The sequence below is a fragment of the Rhinolophus ferrumequinum genome, chromosome 12 (assembly GCF_004115265.2).
Source record: "Rhinolophus ferrumequinum isolate MPI-CBG mRhiFer1 chromosome 12, mRhiFer1_v1.p, whole genome shotgun sequence".
Classification (NCBI taxonomy): Eukaryota; Metazoa; Chordata; class Mammalia; order Chiroptera; family Rhinolophidae; genus Rhinolophus; species Rhinolophus ferrumequinum.
This window is the reverse complement of record NC_046295.1, coordinates 8,587,493-8,602,352: the sequence shown is the minus strand read 5'-3', so window position 1 is coordinate 8,602,352 and position 14,860 is coordinate 8,587,493. Positions and strand designations below refer to the sequence as shown.

General features: G+C 38.9%; 1 protein-coding gene across 1 annotated transcript in view; it reads left to right on the top strand.

The window, feature by feature from the left end:
• The window catches only part of HSD17B3 (hydroxysteroid 17-beta dehydrogenase 3), a 53,122-nt gene that overhangs the window by 16,071 nt on the left and 22,191 nt on the right, over positions 1 to 14,860 (top strand). The window contains exons 3-6 of the mRNA XM_033123539.1: positions 8,490 to 8,565; positions 11,033 to 11,140; positions 12,245 to 12,312; positions 13,590 to 13,625. Of these exons, the coding sequence (XP_032979430.1) occupies positions 8,490 to 8,565; positions 11,033 to 11,140; positions 12,245 to 12,312; positions 13,590 to 13,625 (288 nt within the window). The remainder of the gene's footprint in view (positions 1 to 8,489; positions 8,566 to 11,032; positions 11,141 to 12,244; positions 12,313 to 13,589; positions 13,626 to 14,860) is intronic.

Genomic DNA, 14,860 nt, shown 5'->3' with positions numbered 1-14,860 from the left:
AAAAGCTGGGGGTGTAATCTAGTCACATGCCCAGAAAGAAGGGGGGAACAGGTTTTAGTGGCCCACTAGCAGTCTCCATCAGAATTTAGTTTTTGCCCGTGTCAGCACTATGGGATCCTACTTCACACAACCATAAATCCTGTTCTCAACTTTGCTTTGATCATTTGATATAGCATGGAGATATTGTCACAATAAAGACATACTGTCAAGACAGTTTTCTTGGAAGCTACAGGTAATGGCACAGAATTGGCCTTTGGATTCAAGTTGTTTGGCAATCTCTGCCTCAGACCAACCCAAGGAAAGTAACTGCCTTGCCCCATTCTTAACTGTCATCACACACTTAGTTGGCAATATATGATGGTGCCTTATGCCATTTCAGTAAGGAAATTCTTCTTCGTAATGTCCAAATTACTCCAGTCTAAATTAGCCCAGCTGCACTCTCAGCTTATTCTCTTTCATCTTGCCTTAAATGAAAACAGCAGCTTTTGATTATTTTTATGTTCCCCTGGATTCATTGCTTTGTTCTTGTGAGGCTTGACTTCAACCATGTAATTTCTGATCCAGGCTTTGAATATCCTAGGTTCATTGTAGTAAGCCATGACTCTGTGTGTGTGTGTGTGTGTGTGTGTGTGTGTGTGTGTGTGTGAGAGAGAGAGAGAGAGAGAAATAGAAATGTGTTGAATAAGTGTAAATAATGTGTAGGTGTGGTTACAGAAAGAAAATAAAATGATTACTGTGTAGCTTATCACACAGCTTAAGAAATGGAACATCACCAGTGTCCTTGAAGCAGGCCATACAGACACATATGTCATGCCTTTGGGTTTCCCCTCCCTCACTCCCACAGATGTAAGCACTATGATGAACACGGTGTTAATAATTTCCTTACTTTAAAAAAAAAGCTCTATTGCATATGCATGTGTCCCTAAACAACATGTTGGTTGCGCTGCTTGTTTTGAACTTAATGTAAACTGATTCATAGGTCTTCTGCAATCTGCTTCTTATTGATCAATATTATGCTTTTAAAATTCTGATTTTAAAGCATTTAAAATGCTGATGTGTGTAGAACATGGTCCATTCATCTTCAAAATTGTATAGTATTCCATTATATAAATATATCCCAATTTACTTATCTTTTCCTCGGTTGACAGACATTTTGGTAGTTTCTACTTTTTCTGATATGAACACTTTGTCCATGTTTCCTAGAGGACTTACACGGCTGGGAGCAGAATCGCTGGCTCAGAAGTTATTACTGGATAATACAAACTAGTTTCCAAAGTTTTGGTGTTGAGGTTATGGCAGCCTTATAAACTTATACTTTTTCTATTCTTTGAAAAAGATTGTGCAATTTAGGAATAATTGGTTTTTAATTTTTTAATGTTTGATAGAATTTATCTGTAAAACCATCTGTGGCTGGAGTTTTCTCTGAGGGAAAATTCGAACTACTCATTTATATTATTATCATCATCACCTTATTGCTATTATTATTGTTTTTAGTGGTTGTACAACTATTTAATTTTTTCTTGAGTAAGTTTTAGGTTTATATTTTTCTTTTTCTTTTTTTTTAATTTATTGAGGTGACAATTGTTAGTAAAATTACATAGATTTCAGGTGTACAATTCTGTATTACATCATCTATAAATCCCATTGTGTGTTCACCACCCAGAGTCAGTTCTCCTTAAATCACCATATATTTGATCCCCCTTACCCTCATCTCGCACCCCCCACCCCCCTTACCCTCTGGTAACCACTAAACTATTGTCTGTGTCTATGAGTTTTTGTTTCTCATTTGTTTGTCTTGTTTTTTTGTTGTTTTTGTTTTATATACCACATATCAGTGAAATCATATGGTTCTCTGCTTTTTCTGTCTGACTTATTTCGCTTAGCATTATACTCTCAAGATCCATCCATGTTGTCACAAATGTTCCTATATCATCTTTTCTTATCGCTGAATAGTATTCCATTGTGTATATGTACCACGACTTCTTTATCCATTCATCTATCGAAGGATATTTTGGTTGTTTCCATGTCTTGGCCACCGTAAATAAAGCTGCAATGAACATTGGAGCACACATGTCTTTATGTGTAGATGTTTTCAGATTTTTTGGGTAGATACCCAGGAGAGGGATTGCTGGGTCATATGGTAATTCTATTCGTGATTTTTTAAGGAACCTCCACACTGCCATAACAGCTACACCAGTCTGCATTCCCACTAACAGTGTATGAGGGTTCCTTTTTCTCCACAGCCTCTCCAACATTTGTTACTATTTGTCTTGTTGGTAATAGCCATTCTGACTGGAGTGAGGTGATGTCTCATTGTGGTTTTTATTTGCATTTCTCTGATGATTAATGATGTTGAGCATTTTTTCATATGTCTATTTGCCATTTGTATGTCCTCTTTGGAGAAATGTCTCTTCAGGTCCTAAGCCCATTTGTCGTTGATTTTAGACAGCTTCAACCACAGCACTGGGCAGGTGGGGGCAGGGCGAGCTCTGGGAGGGTAGGGAGGGTACAGCTAGTCTCAGTGCCTACGGCTTCCGTTCTCTGCTCCGCAGTGAGTGCTTAAACCACTGTCTTCAGCCTTCTTCCCTCGGTCTTTGCTCCGAGGTCTCTGCCATGAGCATTGGGTTCAGCTGTGTTATATGCTGCCCCCTCAGTCCTGTGGGCCATAAGCGGAGCCCTAGGAGTCCTAGTTCTTCCCTCTCCCGCAGCTGCGGTAGTTCCAGGATGCAGTGAGCTCGGAGCACTGAGCTAGGTCTGCATCCTGCGCCTGCGCAGCTCCGTCTCCACACTTCTCCCTTGCCTCCTCCCCTGCTCTTGCAATTTGCCCATCTTTAGGTGAATTCAGTAATGGGCCTCTTCGTCTTGCCTGTCTGCTGTGCAGGGAGTCCTTTGTGGAGTTATAGTTGTTCGATTAGTTGTAAATTCTAGGGGAGATTTACAGAGGCTCATCTCACGCTGCCATTTTGGTGACATCTCAGGTTTATATTTTTCTAGAAATATATTCATTTCACTTAAATTTTCAAATTTATTGGCATAATTTTTTTTGGTAACATTCTCCTACTCTAGTTAAAAAACTTTAGCCAGAAACACATATATCCAGGGCTATCATCTAGTTCATAAAATGACTGGGAAGGCTCAACAGTTATGTTCAGAAAATGAGCAGAAATACTGACAGGCTAGGTAGTGGAGGATACAGCTTGGTTGCCCCACAGAGCAAGCTGGGACAGAGTGTTTACATTCATCCTCTTCATTTTCTCTCTCTTGCTGGAACTCTAACTGCTCAGGAGTTGGATGATATCATTTCTGGAACTCCTATTTTTCAGATCCTGAATTCATCCTCTATTTGTCTCTCTCTCTCTCTTTTTTTAAATAATTTTTATTTCTTTGTCTCTTTGCTTTCCTGTCTGCAAAAAGATTTCATCAATTTTATCTTCCAACTCTTCTAATGAAGTTTTCATTTTTCACTCTTTTCTCTTTAAATTTCAAATTTCTAAAAAAAATTAAAAATCAAAACTTTTTTAAAAAATTAAAAATTTTCCATCAATTCTGATGGTGTACTTTTCAACTCTCCTTGGAGTTCTCTGTTAAGTTATTTTATTTGGTTATCCTGGATTAGAATTGCTATATCTTCCTGACAAATTGAATCTTTCCCTAGTCTTTATTTCTAATAATACTTATTTGATTTGACACCTGTTTTGATTGATATTAATAAAGTTGTGACTTTTTCTCTTTTGGTTGGTATTCACTCATCTTATATATATATATAATATTTTTTTCTGTTTTTAGTTTCCACCTTTCTGGTACCTTATGTTTTTGGTGTGTTTCTTGAAAATATCATAAAGCCCAATGTTAAAACTCCTTTCTGATATTCTTGGTCTTAATAGAGCATGGTAGTACATCCATTTCTGAAATCTTGCACACATTAAGGTTATATTATAACCATTGTGTTCATTTAGCCAAATAACTGAAAAGATCATCTTCAGTATTTTAAGAGCACAATTCTCAAACAAAGATACATGTTAGCACTTGTTAAGTTTTTGTTCAGCTTCATAAAGAAGGATACAGCAGGAAGACAAAAGAGCAGATTGAAGAGCATTTGAGGAACAGGGATTTATATAGTCAGTTGGGAAAGGAATGAGAAATAATATTCGAGTTAGATACCAGATGGACTAACTTTCTACGGGGTAATAATCATGTCGTCTCTGGGTTGGATTAGCTTCTCTGTCAGACTATAAACTCCTCTGTTTCTAACCTTGCTGGCTGTGAGCTGTCTGCACCTTCATCGGCTAAGATGTGTTAAACAATGATTCTGTAACAATAAAGTTACCTGCCCCAAAGTGTCAGATGAGGTCAAGCAGTCTTATTAGAAAATATCCTTAGATGATATTAACAAAAAATCAAGCAATCATCATTTTGCCTATATCAAAGTTTGGGATAAAGTTTTCTTTAATGATTTAACACCAAAATTAAAAATTCTTTATCAGAATGATGCAACTGTAGTCTTACTCATTGATAAGGCTAGGGGTAACCTAACTGAAAAATAAACTAGAATGGCTAAAGGCAGCTGTAAAATAAGCATTTATAGCTAAGAAAATTAAGTTGTTGCATGGGTATTGTAAAATGTAAAATTGGTATAATTAACTTAATAAACTGAATGGTAGGGAGACGACACATTTATTACACTCACTTCCATCAAAATATGAGTCTACCTAGGCAGGTATACTCTATTTTTTCTATTTTTATCCTTTCTCCATGCCTCACCCCACTTTTTTTCTTCCTCTTCCTTCTCTTTATTTGTTAGTCAAAGACACAGAGGGTTGAATTATCATCATTGATTCATATGAAGTCCCACTCTCATTTTTTTTCTTTTATTCCCATCCCCGAACCCCCTTCCTGCCATATGCAACCTTTCTAATATGTTTGAGGTGTATCATTTTGTTTGTAGAATTCTTGTAAAATGTTCATGATTTTGTAAGCATTTTTCATGTATTTCAACATTTTTTTAATCCAGATGCAGAACTGGGTTTTCTGTATTTAGTCTGAGAAAAAAATTGGCTATTCTTGTTCTTGTAACTTATATTTTTAAAAAAGATATGAGTTTGTCTTTGCTACACCATAATCAAATTCAGTGCTCACTTGCTCAATGTGTGGTGTAGCAGTGGGGGACTTGTGGTGAGAGGGTGGGGCCACTAGATGAAAAAATAGGGTGGGGACTAAGGAGAACATGAACCTAAGAGTCAGAACCTCCTTAATTTTTGCACATTAGGTTCTCCGCTAGACAACAACAAAGCTACAAAGAGTTATAGGAAAATCTATTTATATCTCTGGAGTTAGAAAAAATTATAAAGGAAAAAAAATTTAAAACCCTAAGAAAAATATTCACAAACTTGATAACATTAAACAAAGGAGAACATACTTGTTATATTTATAATGGCCAATAATTAAAACACATAACATATTAAGAGAAAACCTCTTACAAATTTATAAGAAAATGACACATAACCCAGTAGAAGAATGGGCAAGAGGTATATACTGGTATTTCACACATAGACATACAAAAAGATACTCAGCCCCACTGTTAATTGGAAAAATGCACATTAAAACAATAAAGGCATATAATTTCTTTATCATTAGGTTGGAAAAAGTTAAAAGGTTTGTTAACATAAAATACTGGCCAGAGAGTGGAGAAATAGCTATAATTGTTTTTTTTTTTTTTTTTTTTTTTTAACAGGACTTTATTGGGGAACAGTGTGTTTGTACTTCCAGGCCTGTTTTCCAAGTCAAGTTGTTGTCCTTTCAATCTTAGTTGTGGAGGGCGCCGTTCAGCTTCAGTTTGTTGTCCTTTCAGTCCTAGTTGTGTCGGGCGCAGCTCAGCTCCAGGTCCAATAGCCGTCGCCAGCTGCAGGGGGCGCAGCCCACCATCCCTTCCGGGAGTTGAACCGGCAACCTTGTGGTTGAAAGGATGCACTCCAACCAACTGAGCCATCCGGGAGGCAGCTCAGCTCAAGGTGCCGTGTTCAATCTTAGCTGCAGGAGGCAGAGCCCACCATCCCTTGCGGGACTCGAGGAATTGAACTAGCAACCTTGTGGTTGAGAGCCCACTGGCCCATGTGGGAATCGAACCGGCAGCCTTCGGAATTAGGAGCATGGAGCTCTAACCGCCTGAGCCACCGGGCCGGCTCCAGCTATAATTGTTTTTGATGATACAGGTTTAATGGAGTACATTTTGACAATACTGTTAAAATTTTAAAAGCATGTACCCTTTGATTCCACTTCTTGTCTATATACTCTAGGAATTAGTTCACTGTAGGTATATTTAAAGAGCTATATAGAAGGGTCTTCATTGTAGCAATATTGGTAATAAGAAAACTTGAAAACAGCTGAAATGCTCATCCAAAAGTGAATTATAAATACTCTGAAGCAATAAAAAAGAATCAAGTGGCTCAACATGGACTGATGTGGAAACAGGTACCATACGTTGAGGTAAGACACATCATCAAGTCAAAAAGACAATACTTACTTGTATAATGCCATTAATAAAGTGTAAAAAAAAAGAAACCCCACAAAACATTTATTTCTATATGTACATATGTATGTATGTAGATGCAGAGATAAAGTTAGAAAGTATCAACACCAAAATAAAGGCAGTGAGAGCCGAGGATGGGTGGGGAAATGGGACTGTGGAGCTTCAGGGACATATTTTACAATAGCATGTACTTGTGTATTTAAAGGTATACTTCAATAAATTTAAATAGAAAAAGATGTAAATGCTGAGGCTTCAACCCCAGAGATTTGTATTTAGATGGTTTTAGTAGAAATTGGTGTTTTTTTGACACCTTCCTGGGTGATTCTGAGACCATGGCTTGAAGATTGAATTACCGTATTTTGACATGTATAAAGCACACATTTTTGCCCAAATCTGTGAGGGAAAAATAAGGATGCACATTATACATAAGTAGTACTAATTCCATATGTATATAAATATTTTAATTCTTTTATTTATGCTTATGAGGTATAAGTGTAACTCTAGAAATCAATAATGATATCCATAGGCAACATAATACCCTGGAATACGATCATCAGTTTTGTTGAACTTATGAGGAACTTGCAACGATGAAGAGTTTTGGACCTTCTATGATGCGTAAATATCGTAAATTTGTTACCGGTACATAAAATTTCTTGTACCTTGTATCAGTTCTTGTGCTTTGTAATTATTTGTTACATAAAATTTCTTGTACTATAATATATTAAAAACTAAATGCTAAAATTCCTTTATAATACAAAAAACAAGTACCAAAATGAAAACAAATAAAAATTTGAATTAAAAAATTAAAATTAAAGATTTTTTTCCCTGAAAGTTTGGGCTTAAAACGTGGGTGTGCATTATACACAGGAGCACATTATACATGGCAAAATACAGTATCGGTTATTGGAGATCCTATATTCTAGTCTTTAATTCAGCTTGTTATGTGTTTTTCATAATATATAATTCCTTATTAAAATACTGGCACAGTGCTCACTTCTGCAGCTCACATACTAAAACTGGAATAATACCAGAGAGGATGAGCGTGGGCACCATGGGGTGCCCATGCAAATTCATGAAACATTCCATATATTGGCAAGTTTTATGTTACGTGCATTTTACCACAATTTAAAAAACAGTATAAATCATTTAACTAAAACCACAGAGAAATTTTAATTAACTGGATCCTTTGTCATTAACTCAAATATCATCAGTCTCTGTTCACGTGAATGTTGGTTTTTCCTTTCATCTTGAGGAAAAGCTTCAAGTTCTCTCACCTGTAGCATTTTAAGGTGTGACACCCAGCACACAGAATTTACGTATTGCCCTACACCCTGTTAATGCATACCACTTCTGCACTCTGTCACTCGGTCCCCCAACCCGAGTCTAAGCAGTATCCATTCTGAAGAGAATTCCTTGCTGATCTTGGGGAAATATCCATTTACCTTCCGGTTCCCTATTCTATTTTCTGTTGTGTTGGGAACCAGAGAACAGGAAGAAAGGGTCCATGTGAAGTGAACCACAAGAAGAATGACCTTATAAAAGCAAAGCAGCTCAAAAGTTGCTGCAGAAATACTGTTTTTTATTAGGGGGCGCTGCCCTAGACCATGTTACATGAATGATAATACAACATCCTCCAAATTCTGATTTCCAACACACATCCGACCCCCGGTGTTTCAGATGAGAGAGCATTCAGATTGTCGGTCTACACAAAAGGAAACTTAGAATTAGTTCCTGGCACATTGTAAACACACACCAGTGAACTACTATGATTATGTCATGGTTAGCCTGGCCCAGAGTGATGGTTTTGCTCATAAGCCAGAAAGCTTTGTTACATTCTGCACATTTAAACCCAGGAGAAGCAAGCACTTCACCAAGTGGGTGATGCCCCAATTCACCTTTAAATCAAGCCTTCCTGTCTGCTGATCATCTTTGTCTTTTTTGGTTTTCCCACCACCACCCTCAGCTAGCAAGACGAGGACTCAATGTTGTACTGATCAGCCGGACACTGGAAAAACTACAAGCCGTTGCTGCGGAGATTGGTGAGTAACCCTGAAGGATAAGGGAGATGTCTGTGGAGTCCATTAGCCAGGTCTGCTCTTATCCTGCCTGTGGATGTACCATCAGCATCCCTATATCTGTTCTTTGGAGCACAGGGAGCTGGTCCTCCTGTGGGAGCTCTGTTTACAAAGTTAAGTGCAAGCTGTAAAGCAGGGGCTTTTGTTCATCAGTGATTCTTTGAGCCAGGTGAAGCAGGAAGAGGCTCATGCACAAGTACGTCCACTCTCTTCTTTGATTCGGTGTCTTTATCTCTAGAATCAGACTTCCTCATCCAGAGGTTCCAGCTTCCTGGTTGCTTCTGTCACACCAGTCGAAAGCAGGATCTGTGTTTGCGACTTCACTTCCTTATGTCTATGCTCTGCGGTAGGAGGGTGAGGGACGATGCTTACTGGTGGTTGTCAGAGTTTTAAAAAAGATTTGATCCAGGGCTACTGTGTATGGTTGTGAAGGTTGTACACTGTACAACCCTAGGAGGCAGAATTTATTATTATGATCGACTCTGAAGTGTTCTTAGTTAATAATGATCATAGGAGCCCCTTCTAGGTATTTGCATTTTAATAATTAGTTTAGTAATTAATACACTCCTTAGCTCAAAGGAATGAGTCTTTAATTATGAAGACTTGTGAAGACTATGGCAGGCTGTCTAGGGGACGACCTGTGTCCCCGGGGGAGATTAAGGATAGGAGACAAACGCGAGAGGCCATCACACCTTGAAGGCTCAGTGCCCTTGAACCAATGAATTCTGCTTTTGTTTTGTGTCTGGATATCAGAAGTAACTTTGACCAGAGTTAGGACATTCTTCAGTGTTTCTCTCACAATGCTAAAATGTGCTTTGCATTGCCCTCTTGAAAAGCAAGTAGTGTCTTTAGTCTGAAAGCATTCCCCCACCCTTAAACTATACCTCAAGGTCACTTGCCCCGTAAACATTGGGTCTGACTCCAACGCTGAGCAGGCAGCAGCTGGTAAAATCTGCCTGGTTCTTTCATATCTGCCTGAATGCTCCTGCACAAAGGAAGTGCACATGGAAGAGTGGAAAGAGCAGGAAGGAACAAATTGTGGGTGCCCTTGGGCAAGGAAGTTAGCATCTCCGAGCCTAGTTTTCTCCTCTGGAAAATGGGAATAAGGGTGGCCGGTTAGCTTAGTTGGTTAGAGCGTGGTGCTGATGACACCAAGGTTGCCGGTTCTACCACTGTATGGGCCACTGTGAGCTGTGCCCTCCTTAAAATAAATAAGTAAGTAAGTAAGTAAGTAAATAAATAAATAAATAGAAAATGGGGATAATACCTACTTTACAGGGTTGTAGAGAGGATTAAAATAAATTATTGTGTAGGTAAATGCTTTATGAATGCTGAAGTCTTGAGCAAATACAGAGGGTTGCTGTGCCTACGTGGAGGGGACCTGACACAGCACAGGCAACATCACACTTTGCTCTTACAGCCCTTAGTCCTTAGTCTCACACTTGGGTGTGCAACAGACAGATCGCTGTTGCAGAGTCTGGAGCTCCTGTGCAGACAGATCGCTGGATCCACTGCCAGGGTGTCCTGGTTCAGCAAGTCTGGGGTGGAGCCTGAGATTTTGTGTTTCTAACAAGTTCCCCAGGGATATTGATGCTGTGGTCTGTGGACTCCACTTTGAGAACCACTGCATTTAATCTGTTTTGATGCATACGAGGTCTCACAATTAATTTTGCCAACTCATCCTAGAAAAAGTGCTACATACCTCATTGCTGAATATCACTACAGTCACCTTCAAGGTACTCTCCTTGGAAAGCTATGCACTGATGCCAGCGCCTAGTCCACCCTTCAAAGCAATTTTGGAACTCCCTGGAATGGCCATCAGAGCTGTTGTTGTACTACACTTGATGTTCTGAATGTCATAAAAATGCCGTTTAAAAAATATTTCATTTATCTTCAAGTAAATAAAGAAGTCATTGGGGGCCAGATCAGGTGAGCAGGGAGGGTGTTCCAATACAATTATTTGTTTACTGGCTAAAAACCCCCTCACAGACAGTGCCGTGTGAGCTGGTGCATTGTCGTGATGTAAGAGCCATGAGTTATTGGCAAAAAGTTCAGGTCGTCTAACTTTTTCATGCAGCCTTGTCAGCACTTCCAAATAGTAAACTTGGTTAACTGTTTGTCCAGTCGGTACAAATCCATAATGAATAATCCCTCTGATATCAAAAAAGGTTAGCAACATCATTGCAACAAGCTCATGCACTTAATTGTCAGACCTCGTACACTTGTCACTGTACTAACTCTTAGAATCACACAGAAACCATCATTCACAAATCTTTTAGCATATCCCAGCATTTATCTGGGGCTATTTCTTGTTTCTAATTGGGGTGGCGGGCTTGTGTTCTTTGGTCTCAAGAGCACTGGGGGAACTCCCTGGGCAAGAGGCAGATTGGGGTTTCTGTTCATTAAAGTATAGCTATTGTTTCTAATGCAGAGTGGACTACAGGGAGTAGTGTGAAGATTATACAAGCAGATTTTACCAAGGATGATATCTATGGTTATATTGAAGAAAAACTTAAAGGCTTAGAAATTGGAATTTTAGGTAAGTAAATTGCGAAATGCAAGGCTTATTATAACATATCAGTGGAATAATAATCTTAGTGACACTTGATTATTCCATGGTGGCTTACACTTAACCCATGACTCTATCTTAAGTTGTAGTATAAGTTGAATATTAAAGCTTAATTCTTCAAGAGGTGTTACTGGATTAACAAATTTATATATGGCTTTGGAATGTATCAAACTTACATATTCCAACCTTCCTAACAATATTTCTTAATATTAAAATGAATTTTCTTTCACCGAGCTGGTATTTACATTTGGCAGGAAGAGGGAATCTCAGAAATACTGGCCTAAAGGAATTCATTTAGCAAACAAACACTGCTGTGATTGATCCATGAAATGGCAAGTCAGTGTGGTTATTTGAGAATTGACACTCTTATTCAGGAAACAAGATCATGTTTTTTCTGTGATGATTTATAAACAAGCTATTTTATAACTACATACATGGCACAGTGTTTGATTATACACAGAAGGAAATAAGGTTTGATTTCTAAACTACCTGCTGAATTTTAAAAATAAGTACTAATTATTTTTACTAATAAAAATGTAAAATATGTCATTGCAGAAAAAACAGAAAGAGTAGAGGGGCACATAAAAGGATTTTAAATTTTTTAAAATCCCGACAGCCTGGGATAGCATTTTGGTGCATATCCTTCCAGATACACATTTTCATATATTTACACATACTTCACACACCTACACCTGTTTTCGAAACTGGGATTAAACTTACATACTGTTCTGTAACATTTTTCAAAACCATACCTCACAAATGTTTTCCTATGTCGATAAAACTTTAAACCCCCGTAGGTTTGAATGCCTGCCTTGCATTGTACCACATGGCCGCACCATGTTTCATTTAATGTGCTTCCTATTTTGGGAGCACAATGTTTTCCCCTCAGATTTCCTCACTGTTATCAAATCATGTTGCATTGAACAACCTTGTATATAAATAATTTTGTATGTGTTTCCTTAAAAAACTTCCCAAGAGAAGAATTCCTAGTTGAATATAACCATTTTTAAGGCTTTCGATAAATACTTGCCATTGGCTCTTCTGACATCTTTTTGTTTTGCTTCTCTCTGTCAGTCAACAATGTTGGAATGCTTCCAAGCTTTCTCCCAAGCCAATTCCTTAATACACCGGATGACATCCAGGTAGGTTTGTGTTTTTGTGGGTGGTGTCTTCTCACCAGATACTGGGCCCCCTAGCTGGATTATCACCAGGCCTGGGAAGGGTGTCTGGACAAAATACTGTATTCCAGGTGGATATCTGGAGATCTCTCTTTCTTTTCATCTTAGTGCTTGATACACATTCAAGGGTACCACTGCTCATGACCATCTCTGTGATAAGGTCATTTTCCTTCTTCTCTGCACATCAAAACGTACCTGCCTGTGGTCTCAGTCTTTTGGGGGCTCTGTGCTCTGCTTTATATTTTCTCTGCCTGAGAAATTAACAGCTTGTGAATGTAAGTGGGAGAAGGCCAGCTCTTTGGTTTTCTTTGTCTTCCCAGGTCTTAAGATTTGTTCAACTTTCAGTGTAAGGGAAGTCCACAATACAAACTCTGTGGTTGGGGGTACTATAAGTTCAGCAAGATTGGCTCAGACCGATGGCTGCCATTGTTGGTCATGAGTAAATTTGTTATGTATTTAACAGTCACCGAAGGCACTATTTGTTGTCGTCCCCAGGCCTGGACCTTTGAAGTCATGGAGTGATACCAATTCTGAACAGGCTGTCATGTTTCCATTACCTGATTCCACAATTATTCCTGTGGTCCTATTTAAGCCCCGAGTCTACTGCATGGGAATATAATGCTATTGGTGCATGTCCTTGCCAACCCTCCTCCTGGCCACACATCTACCCTGTGGTCCTTGCTTCTGACTTAATGTGTGTCTGTCCATTAAGTAGGTTCCATTCTTGCTTCTTTCTATCTATTTATGTCCGTATTTGTGCTTGTTTCTGTGTTTGTCCCTCTTTCGCTCTCTGTTTGTCTTGGGTAATCCTAGCAGTTTCTCTATCGACCTCTGTAGCCCAGAACCTCTACCCTGTGTCATACAATCATTCACCTTTCTATTCTGTACGCTGTTGTCTTCAAGACCCACATATGCTCACCTTTCTTCCTCCAGCTGGAAATTAACCATCTCCCTTTGAAAAACTGTGTCTATATCACTCCTTACATTTTTGAGGAAACTCTTTAATTGACTTCTCGTCAAGATCGCACTTTAATAAAATCATAGTGTGAATGTCAGGTGTTTCCCAGTTCTAGTGCCTACTTGCTGAACATCAATGAGAAACCTAATTTGCAGGCTGAGTGAGTGAGGGAACTGCTCAGACGTGTACTTTTGCCCACTTTATGGTTCTTTAGCACTGATTACTTCTCAGGAGAATTTCTCAGATGATCCTTCTGATCCGTGGTTGTGATTATTTATTACAGAGCCTCATCCATTGTAACATCACCTCGGTAGTGAAGGTATGTGATCAATGCATGCACTAAATGCCTTAAAAATATAGTAGCTGTTGGAATTTGGCAACACTGGAGAATTGGCTCCTTCTCTGTAGAAGCAGAATTCTTTGATATTGAACCACACTTGATTGAGAGGCTATGTAGCAGCCTTTTAATTGTCTTACTCTATTTTCATCAAGTACAGTGATGGATTCATTCTCCCTAGTGTTTGAATCTTATTTATACATTCAATGTTGTCACATGTCAGAACACATTTGACCTCATGATGCTGAAACTGATTCAGGATTCCAAGTATGCCTTTTTTTTTTTTTTAAATTCAATACTGTCCTCTGATTTTAGTCTTGTAAATAGAGGGAAACTCGCTTTGTTTGGAAAAATGACAGAGGGCACAACTTGGATTTTATGGACTCTTGTTTAATAAATATTTGTAGAATTGAAGTTCATGTTCAGTTGTATTTCTGATCGCAGCCCAGCTACTAGTTAGTCGGACAGCATTGGGCATGCTACTTAACTTCCTTGAACTTCAGATTCTTCATCTGCTATTAAAAGAGTGTTGGACTAAGTGACGTATCAAGAGCCATTCAGCACTCAGGTCCTTTGATTAGAGTCAACTACATAAACATTTGTAGACTTGACTGCCACAAAACTGTCCTACACCATGCCGTTGCATGAATAAGAAAAAGGGGACCCCTCTGGGCAGACAATTTGGAAAAAGGTGCTGCCTAAGGGTGGGCGCAGCTGGATGCTTGGTCAGTAGATGGCGCTTTTGTGTGAACACAGTGTTTTCCTTTCCCTGAATGGTGAGAGCCCCCTCGATGGCTTGCAAGTGAACTCTGAGCTTCCAGTCCTCACTCACCCCTTGCTCAGTACACAAAATTCACAAGGGTGCATGGCCGTCCTTGTGACCACTCTGGAAGACCTGTGGAACTGCAGCAGTGAATTAGGTATGGCCCCTGATTTCACGGAGCTGGGACCCTGGTTGAGAAGCAGCAGGAGTCTCAATCTCATCCTGAAAACATGAACTGGCAGCGCAGGACAGCTTTCCCAAAGGAAAGGCGGTTGGTGTCAACCTCAGAGGGAGTGGTGTGGGGATGCTGAGCAGACCAAACAAAACATTTTTCAGGTGGATAAGTTGGACTGACAAAAATTATTTTCACCATTTATTGTTTTTCTGTAATCATCCTTTTTTTTCATGGTTTAATGCTCAGTTTTTATTGACACACATATTCTTTTTATGCTGA